This window comes from Otolemur garnettii, unplaced genomic scaffold (genome assembly GCF_000181295.1).
Source record: "Otolemur garnettii isolate 467f Iridium unplaced genomic scaffold, OtoGar3 scaffold00056, whole genome shotgun sequence".
Classification (NCBI taxonomy): domain Eukaryota; kingdom Metazoa; phylum Chordata; class Mammalia; order Primates; family Galagidae; genus Otolemur; species Otolemur garnettii.
This window is the reverse complement of record NW_003852451.1, coordinates 8,434,776-8,445,153: the sequence shown is the minus strand read 5'-3', so window position 1 is coordinate 8,445,153 and position 10,378 is coordinate 8,434,776. Positions and strand designations below refer to the sequence as shown.

Below are 10,378 nucleotides of genomic sequence, written 5' to 3'. Positions count from 1 at the left end.
AGTGAAAGTAAGATATATTCAGAAACGATAGAAAGTTAGGTCTACTCCAGAGACAGCAGAGGGATGTTCTCCCTGCAGAAGAGAACCAGTCCCTTGGTTCTCTTTTTATTTAAACATCAGGCTAAACAAGGGGAGGAATGTTCACGGCAGGGGTGGTGATCTTCCACGTCTTGGTACTAACCGGTTGGAACTTGCCCTGCCTTCATCTTGTTTTGATCAGGTCAATTAGAAACTTTATTCCGAGACTTCCAGACTCAGCAAGGCAATGCCCGGGCACCACCTGCCCGGTCCCTGCCTCAAAACCGCTGTGCAACCAATCGAGCGTCTTCTTAGTCCTTTGCACCTTGAGAATGTCCTTCTGTATTTCTTTCCGTTTATCAGAACCATATACACCATCTTGATGTTTTGTTTCATTTTGGTTTGGCTTGGCTGCTAGTAAGGTCAGAAATACATTTAAGGCTTCAGGGCAGTGACTGCTAGAATTACCCGTTCCTTTTCTCTCGTGCTGCTGTCTCTGACTTTAATTGTCCTCCATTTGCTTTCACTGTATGCCGGATCATATTTCTGTTACAAGTAGGATAGTGTATAAATGACCCAAAGCACGGAGAACAGAGCCTGGGTGCTCAGTAAATATTTTTTGGCGACTGAGTGGGTCTGGAAACAAACTCGGTTTCAGTTTTCGGCAAGTAGGAGCGGTGGCCACCAGGGGGAGGTGCCGCCCACCCAGCGGGGTGGGAAAGGGCGCTTTCCGCGCTCGGACGGCGCGGGGAGTTTCGAGCGGCGTTTTGTGATGTTCGTTGAGTCCCGTATCCGTGGAGTAATGCACCTGGCCACCTGAGTGAGTGGGCAGCCGAGCAGTCCCGGATCCCCCACTGCGTCCAGCACCGCGCCCACTGGGCTTGGGCTTCACTGCGGAGCAGAGGCCGGTGGCGCGAAAAGCAAGCGCAGGTGCAGTGAATTGAGCCGAGTGCAAAAATCTTCATTTAATATTCTAGAATCGGCAAACCAGATAGCTCTTGACCCAGAAGACGGTTAGTAGAGTAGAAATAAGAAGACAGCAAGAACCGAGGGGACAGCCGAGAAGGATGGGCACTTACCATTGGTGGCGTTATGACGGATTCGTGCCTTAGAGCCTGGAACTCTGGCACACACTGGGTTTCAATTGCTCTCCTCTTTTCCAGAGACTCAGCCTCAGAGAGTTAAGGTCTGCTAATTCCGTAGCTTCATCTGCAAATTGAGAATCAAGGAGGGATGAGACTTTGCCGCTTGTGGCACTGTGAGTTACCAGCCTGGCTAAGAACTTTTCCCACCCTCCAGATAGGAAGCCTTTAGGGGGCAGATTCTTGTGGGTTCTTAGCCTGAGACTAGGGGCCAAAAGCATCTCTTTTAAGAGCTGTAAGGTTTTCTACTCCTCACTTAAACTTTACAATTGGGATGAACAATAGATTTCAATTTTGTCTTACAAACTGACAAATCTTAGCTGGGGGGTGACTCAGGCCTGTCATGCCAGCTCTCTGGGAGGCTGAGATAGGAGTATCACTTGAGCTCAGGAGTTTGAGACCAACCAGAGACCAATTTTCTCTACTAACAGTACAAAAATTATCTGGGTGTAGTGTTGTGTGGCTGCAGTCACAGCTACTCAGGAAGCTGAGGCAGGAGGATCACTTGAGCCCAGGAGTTTGAGGTTGCAGTGAGCTTTGATGAGGCCACAGCAGTCTAGCCTGGGTGACAAAGTGAGACCTTGTCTTAAAAAACAAAAACAAAAGAAACTAACAAATAGAGAATTTCGGGGTGGCACCTGTGGCTCAGTGAGTAGGGTGCCAGCCCCACATACCAAGGGGTGGTGGGTTCAAACCTGGCCCCGGCCAAAATTGCAACAATAAATAAATAGTATGAAAAAAAACAGAGAATTTCTTAAGCCAGAAGTTCTTAACCTGTAGGCATATGAACTTGGATAGGGAACAACATTCCATCTTTATTTTCATTCAACTTTAAAATTTAGCATTTCCTTAAATTATGAATATAGGCAAGAAACCACAGTAGATCAGCAGGACTTGTGACTTGTCATCAATAGAAACCACAGAAATTTTATGCCACATTATATGTTTTAGGTATCTCAGAATATTACATGTACTCATCATTACTTTGAAATTATGGCAGTCCTTAGATTGCTGCTAGATCTTTTTATTTCATGCATCAGTGAACACATATGTTACTATATCACATTTTAAAATATTTCAGTATAATCAGTTTCTTGTGTTACCCAATGTATTTTATAATATGTATTTTATGCACTTAAATACATAGGCTTCACCAAACTACCAAAGAGTAAGAAAAAAGGTTAAGAACTTTTGTTTAAAAGGAATGTTACCTTGGGCAGCACCTGTGGCTCAGTGGATAGGGCGCTGGCCCCATATACCGAGGGTGGCAGGTTCGAATCTGAGCCAAACTGCAACAAAAAATAGCCGGACATTGTGGTGGGCACCTGTAATCCCAGCTACTTGGGAGGCTGAGGCAAGAGAATCGCCTAAGTTTAGGAGTAGGAGGTTGCTGTGAGAGATGACACCACAGCGCTCTACTGAGGGCCATAAAGTAAGGCTCTGTCTCTAAAAATAAAAAATAAAAAAAAGAATGTTACCTTAGAGCTCTGTTAACCTGCCATTCACCAAATTTGGTATAAATCATAAGTTAATATAATGTGGACCTCTTTTGAAGCTCAGCAAAGGGAATTTAGCTCCTAAAGCATCGAAAGGATGATTTGTTACTAAGGGACTCATGTAGATTTAATAACAAAAAATGGCATTATAGACAGTATATTGATTCAACCTATACTTTCTGGATAAAATGATGTGTAGAACTTTTTAACTATCATTAGAACAGAAACAAGACTTGAGGCGTAAGGCAGCTGTTGAAAACTACTAAAGACCATAAATAAGTGATAGGCTGAGGTTGTGGTAATCCCACTTCGAATCTCCCTAGATCAGTGAGTCTCAACCTTCCTAACTGCCGTGTTGTTACAAATGGAAAAAAGGGGTCGCGACCCACAGGTTGAGAACCGCTGCCCTAGATGATTAAAATTTTTATGAGTTCTGGAGTTAACTTTAAAAGTACATCACTAACAAGGCAGGCACAATGGCTCACGTCTATAAACCTAGTACTTTGGGAGGCCAAGGCGTGGATTGCTTGAGCTCAGAAGTTCAACACCAGCCTGAGCAAAAAAGTGAGACCTCCATCTCCACTAAACATAGAAAAACTAGCCAAATGAGGTGGTAGGTGCCTAAAGTCTCAACTATTTGGAAGGCTGAGGCAAGAGGAATGATCACTTGAGGCCAGGAGTTTAAGCTCTGGTGATGCCACAGCACTCTAGCCTGGGGCAACAGAATAATAAAAAAAAAAGTAATAGCAAACAATTGAGAATGTCATTTTTCTAATGTCTTGTCAGCTAGGGTAATGGACATTAAACACAGAGACCTTTTTGCTCTCTGGCCACTGAAGGTACAGAATTTGTATTAGGAAAATTCAAATTTGCAAGTTTGAGGCTTTTAGAAATATGAGAAGGCTTTTTAATAAAATTGAAAATCTTACATCATCACCACAGCAGAAAATGCAAAAGTGCGCCCATGTAGGATATTTTCTTTTTTGAGGTAACGCTGCAGAAATATTCATTCCAGGAAAGATGCTGACATTTCCTGTTGCCTTTTCTACAGGTATTGAAGAGGCTGGGGTCTTGGCAATCATTCCTTCTGACCTGGAAACATTTTAAGTGGAAAGCTTCCATAATCCATCGACACTCTGATTGCTACTTGTAAGTTTCTTCACTTTGGGGATTACTTCTGCTTTGCAGAAATTATCTGTGTGGACATGCATAATTTATAACAATCTCTGGTGAGACCTCAGAAAAGAAGATATGCGTGTGGTGCAGCTGGATGTCTGAGGCTGCGTCAGAACCCAGTGGAAACGCTCCCTGGGTGGCACGAGCCTGCATGAGCTGCGACTCTGGCAGAGGGACAGCCCTTGGGGCTTCCTTCTCCAGAAGAGTGGGACACAGTTAAAAAGGAAAAAGGAGACGTGAGCAGCACACAGTTGCCAAAGAAATAGGAGAGGTCTACTGAGAACGCAGGGCCGTGGCTGGGCTCCATGCTCTCATCCACAGGAGGAGATGGCCCAAGAAGTGAACCTAGATTCTCTGAAGGAGCTGGAACGAGAGGCCATTCTGCAGGTCCTGTACCGAGACCAGGCTGTCCAAAGCATAGAGGAGGAGAGGATACGGTAGGCTGCCCTGCAAAGGCCTGTGGTTCTGGGGTTTTAACCTTCTCCGCTTGGAGTCTGCTGCGCCTTAGCACATTGCTACTTGCTTACAAATTCCTGCTGGGCTTCTTGCCCAGATGGAGGGGAGAGCTGTGGGAGGGGATCCCTTTGCTATCTCACTCCATTAGGAGAGGATGCAGAGGGAGGAAGGCTGCCCTTGTTCATTTGAAGTGGGACCTTTTTGCTATAAGTTCACTGCCTGTCTGTTTATCTACCACTCGCTTTGAGGGAAAAATTTAAGGGACGTTTACAGGCTCCCAGTGCACCCTTTTCTTTAGAGAAAGACCTGAGGCTAAGGATTTTCCTACCTTATTTTTGGTGGAAGCCAAAACCACAGAGAAAAGCAAAGAAAGCAGCACAGCTGATAGAACCCCATCCTGTCTTTTTTCCTTTGCTTGCTTTTGTTTCCCCAGTTAGCTTTGAGGAAAGGGGGAGCATGAAGTATGGACCTGTTTGACCTGTTCTCTGGGCTCATTTGCCCATAGAGAGCGTCTTTCCTGGTCTGTCTCTAAGTTGCAGGAGCTGTTTGATGAGTTAACATTTAATAAAACAATGCTAGACTGTATCACAATGGGTGCACCTGCCAAGATCCACCTTTAAATCCACGGTGCTTGTTTATCAGTGTTTATAGAGGATGTGAGGGTTGAAAACAAGCACGTGGAATAGATTTCTTGGTTTCGTTTTGTTTCTCGTGGCAGAATCTTTCAGAGTCTGCCAAGAAAAATACACCTACAGAATAAAAGTTTGGACAACCAAATGCTTGAGGAATGAGGGAAATTTTCTGTTTAGCGTGAAGGTACAAACACTTTTTTTCATGCTCCTTGATCTCTCAAAGCTCTCTAAGTATACTTGTAAACTGTCTTCCATTGAAATTCATAATACACAAAGAAATTGGAATTTCATTTTAGGATTAAAGATCTCTCAGTGATTTAGAGACAACATTTTGAATATCAGTAAAGTAACGTGGACACTGTGATAAAGAAGTTTCAGTCCAAAGGGTAGTAATTTGGGAGGAAATCCTGAAAGCTGAATTTTGAAGTACATTTCTGATATAATCTTGCTTTTGGGATTGGCTCGTCTGGGAGGGTTTTTTATATTTTTTTGTTTGTTTGTTTGTTCTGAGACAGAGTCTCACTCTGTTGATGTGGGTAAAGTGCCCTGCTGTCAACCTAGCTCACAGCAACCTCAAACTCCCGGGCACAAGAGATCCTCCTGCCTCAGCCTCCCAAGTAGCTGGGACTACAGGCATGCACCACCTCACCCGGCTAGTTTTTCTACTTTTAGTAGAAACGGGATCTCACTCTTGCTCAGGTCTCAAACCTGGTCTCAAACGCAGGTTCAAGCAATCCACCCACCTCAGCTTCCCAGAGTGCTAAGATTACAGGCATGAGCCATGGCACCTGGCCTGGCTCATCTTTTCTAAAAGTAGGTAAGAGACAGCTGGGTGCCTATTGTTCAGTGGTAAGAGCGGGCGTCCTCAAAGTATGGCCCTCGGGCCACATGCAGCCTGCCTAGGACATTTATACTGCCCGCCATGTGTTTTTGCCGCCAATTCATCCTGGGGCCCGCAGTCTGGCCTTCCAATGGTCTGGAGGACAGTGAACTGGCCCCTTGTTTAAAAAGTTTGAGGGCCCCTGGGTTAGAGCATCGGCCCTGTGCACCAGGGACAGTGGGCTCAACCCCAGGCCTCCTTAACAACAACAACAACAACAAAAAGTAGGTAAGAGATATTTGATGAAAGGATGTTCTGGTTAATGACATCTTTTGGGGGTCTGATAGAATGTCCCTTCGCACTATGGCTATTGTCTAGGGGACTGAAGGACAGGAAGTGGAATGACCACCCATTGAAAAGCCAGTAGCACTATCAAAGCACCAGGTGATGATGGTATCGGGGGACTTCTGCTAATCAGGGCGCAGGTGCTGTGTGTTTATAGAGCTCTCCATGCGTCGTGTGTACAGTTGCTGCCCTTGTCTGTGTCTTTCCTTTTCTCTCCCTATTAGTACAAGGCCATTCTAATAGTAAGTGTGGAAGGATGAGCCTGGGAGCTCACTCTTCCACACCAGGCTTACGCTTTGCAGTTTATCCCACAGCAGCCCTGGGACGGAAGGTTACACCGTCTCTGCCTCACAGCTGAGAACACCTCTGGCCCAGCTCACTTAGCCACGTGGGAACCCAGGGAGGGGGACACCAATGCGCCTTCCCAGCCACTGCCATTCTGCCCAGGCCTTGCCCTGTGTCCTGGCACTGCCATTCATTTCCATCATGTCTTATTTAACTCTGGGCCACAGGAAACTGCAAACGCAGCTGCAGCACCTGCGGTGGAAAGGGGCGAAGAGTGCTGGCCGGGAGTACACAGGGAAGTCCTGCGCCCGCTGCCAGAGCGTGCTGGGCCTTCTGCTGCACCGGGGCGCCGTGTGCCAGGGCTGCAGCCACCGCGTGTGCTCCAAGTGCCGCGTGTTCCTGAGGGGGACGCACGTCTGGAAGTGCACTGTGTGCTTCGAGGACAGGTGAGCAAAGTCTTTCAGGGAGTGTTCACAGAGCCCAGTACAGAGCTGCTGCTCTTGAGAGGTGATTTCCATTCAAAAGCAAACGTTAGTGTATTTGTTTTCGTAGAACTTAATTTGTCTCCTTCAGTAAAAGTGGAGTAAATTGTAACATAGAATATTAGAGTTATCCTTTTATTATTTATTTATTTATTGAGACAGTCTCACTCTGTTGTCCCAGACTAGAGTGCATCGTAGCTCACAGCAACCTCAAATTCTTGGGCTCTGTCTCAGCCTCCCTAGTAGCTGGGACTATCGGCACCCACCAGAAGGCCCAGCTAATTTTTCTATTTTTAGTAGAGACAGGGTCTCACTCTTGCTCAGTCTGGTCTTGAACTCCTGAGCTGATGTGATCCACCCACCTTAGCCTCCCAGAGTGCTGGGATTACAGGTGTGAGCCAGCATGCCTAGCCCTGGAATGATCCTTTCAAATAAGCTTAAGGAGGTAAGCTGATCTATATCAGATAGAGATGTTTAATCTTTTGATATTGTGAGGTTTTCAAAAAAATTCCACAAGGAATTGATATTTTTGAACTTCCCATTTGGAAATGATAAAGAATGTATTTGGTTTGGACTTCCATTGTTCTCGACCTAAATGAATTGCTCAAAAACACAGGAATGTCTGCATGTGGGGTGGAAGGACAGGCAGGACGTCACAGAACTTATGAGAAGGGTGAACATTAGGTTTACGTGCATTCTAGAAGAGTAACCAGACTCTAAGATTTGAAAATAGCTTCTAGAAACCACTGTGATGTGTGAGCATCCAGGGACAAAGGTTGGGAGAGGCGCCTGTAAGGGGCAGGGGTGGCTTCTGGGTGTTCCCCCTCTTCCAGCTCCCGAGGGCTGTCTCTGGTGCATGTTCTGACACTGATCTGCCCAGACGTCCCTGTGGAAGGCGTGATGTGTTTCAGACATTCAGCCACAGGGAGGTGAGGGCATCCCTTCCATTCTTATCAGTGTCATGCCGAGTCACACTGACTCAGGTCACTCACTGACCCTCCTCATCTCACATTTCTTTGGCTTGCTGAGGCCAATGTCCCTCAGGCTTTTGCCCACTTAAGAACAAAAACTATTACCATGAGCTGCCCTGGCCACACTTGTGTTTATGTGGCCTGGGCTCTGGTGGGAGTAGACAACGATCACATATCATCTCTAGAAAGGGCTCCAATCTTCTTCCCAGGTAAGGGCTTAAATTCCTCAGCACTGTTTCTTCTTTTAAGAGTTAACTATATATGAAAAATCAAAATAGGAAGATAGGAGCTGAGGCAGTCTCCAAGGAGGCTGCCAGGGTCAAAATCTCTGTCCTCGTGGGCATCGTGTCCCGGCATTGCGACTTTACCCTCTAAGTGCACCAAGTGTGATTTCTAAAACCCCAGCTTCCTTATTTTGAAATAAAGATGTTTTTCAAAATACCTAGGGTCATTACATAGCTGCGAATGAGTCAGCACAGGAAGCCGTGTGGGCAGGGGGAGTCTGTGGTGATGCGGACTCTCTTCCTGTCCTCACCGCCCTCTGCCCTTGGGCTAGCTGCGTCCACTCTGCCATGCCTTCCAGTTTCAGGACCAAATCCAAGATGAGGCTTGGTGAAACTTCAGAGCCTTGGGGGTGGTGGCCCCATAGACTGAGGGTGGCGGGTTCAAACCCAACCCCGGCCAAACTGCAACATCAACAACAAAAAAAAAATAGCTGGGCCTTGTGGCAGTGCCTGTGGTCCCAGCTACTGGGAGGCTGAGGCAAGAGAATCGCTTAAGCCCAAGAGTTTGATGTTGCTGTGAGCTGTGATGCCATAGCACTCTACTGAGGGTGATAAAGTGAGACTCTGTCTCTAAAAAAAATTAAAAAACAAACAAAAAAGAAACTTCAGAGCCTTTGATATTCATCCCTTCCTTACATCCTGAAACTTAGGAGAGGTTTTTGACCCCAGCCGTTCTCCCCATTCTGCTTCTCCCCTGGCCGAGTCTCCTTCCTCAGGCAGTGGCTCAGGTGCGGGAACAGGAGGAGGAAAATAGATTTTTACAATCAAGAAAGGGGAAGGTCCAGGGTAACAAAGAGAAACCCTGAATAAACGGACTTCCAGACTGCTGTGGAGAGAGAGGCCTGCCCCGTGGCTGGTCCCGGCTGGTGCTGAGGTCCCAGAAGACGTTTAAGACAGAGCTTTTTGACTTCAAGTACTACTTACTGAGTGTGGAGCTGCCAAGGCTGCCGGGAGCTCAGGGCCAGGGGGGATGAGGGAGGCTGAGTGGCTCAAGCAACTTGTAGAGCATCTGTGTTTGGAACAGTCCTTTAAGGTTGCACTTAAAGCTTAAAACAATCGTATGGGGTGGTTACTCCTCTTGGCCTCATTTAACAATGAGAAAGTGGAGGCTTAGAGACCTGAGATGGTTTGCCCAAGGCCACATCAGTTGGAGTGAGGGCTGCACCCCAGGCCTCCCTCTGAATGTCCCCCTCACCTGTCCTGCCCTGGGAGGGCAGAGTCTTAACAGCCACTCCAAAGAGTTTGCATCCGAGACAGCAGGAATCGGCGTGTTTGTATGTGCTCTTTGCCAGAAGAAAACTATGCCCAGAATCCACCCTGGCTGTGCAGGCCAGCTCAGGAGGGAGGCAGATGAGGGCGAAGGGGCTGCAGGGAGTGAGACCTGAAGGGCAGAGCTGGTGGTGCTAGTAACAGAGACCAGGAGACTGAAAAGGGATAGGGCCAGGAAAGAGGGAAAGAGGATTCTGAGCCTGCTAGGTGAGTAGCTTTGCACACTGAACTGGATCCTAGCGTTTCAGAAAACCAGAAGAGAAGCCATGGAAAGAACTCAGTGAACAAAGGTTAAGTCGGGAAGGACTTAGAAAAAACAAGTCTGTTGAAAGTTGGTTTCAGCAGCAAGGAGCCGACCAGGAGAGGGTGTCTTGGGAGGAGAAGTACAAACTTATCCTTGTTTCTGGTTGATATTTCTCCTGTTAGAATTTATTGACAATTTCTTTGGTGAAATGGTAGATGGTACCAACTATGCCAAGATAGTAAGGATATAGTTTCTTTCAAAAAAAAGATTGAACTTAGGCTTGAGTCGACTTTTTTTTTCCCTTAAAAATAATAAGTTATACAGGAGCATCAAATTCCACATATCTAATAGAAATCTGTTCATGTCTCTGAAGTAGATTACTGAGGAATTACTCTTTCTCAAGACTTTTCTCCTTTGAACTGTGACCTTTCTCTTACTGTGTAATCAGCTACGACCATAACAAATCATTCATTCTGCAGCTTCATTTGTTGGTTGGTTGGTACACCGCCTGTGTTCCATCCTCCTGCTTAAAGCAAGACTTTCCAGAGTTTAGAAACTATGATCTTTCAGATTTCAGATCGGCCCTGCTAGTATGTTTGTGATCCCGCATTTTGATAATGAACCAAATCACCATTTTTATATCAACAAAGGCAAATAGCTAATGTATGAGAATAGAATAAAAGAAGATTTAAAACATTGAATGCCAGGTTTGGTAGAAGAGAGTCGCCAGGGAAGATTGTAGCCTGGTGCCAAGATGA

At 46.2% G+C, this 10,378-nt stretch overlaps 1 protein-coding gene across 2 annotated transcripts in view; it reads left to right on the top strand.

The window, feature by feature from the left end:
• The first annotated feature begins 4,114 nt into the window (after window positions 1–4,114).
• The window catches only part of SYTL3 (synaptotagmin like 3), a 78,443-nt gene continuing 72,179 nt past the window's right edge, over window positions 4,115–10,378 (top strand). For both annotated transcript variants that reach the window (XM_003792404.2, XM_003792403.2), the window contains exons 1-2: window positions 4,115–4,269; window positions 6,598–6,816. In XM_003792404.2, coding sequence (XP_003792452.1) covers window positions 4,160–4,269; window positions 6,598–6,816 — 329 coding nt within the window. In that variant the 5' untranslated portion in view covers window positions 4,115–4,159. The remainder of the gene's footprint in view (window positions 4,270–6,597; window positions 6,817–10,378) is intronic.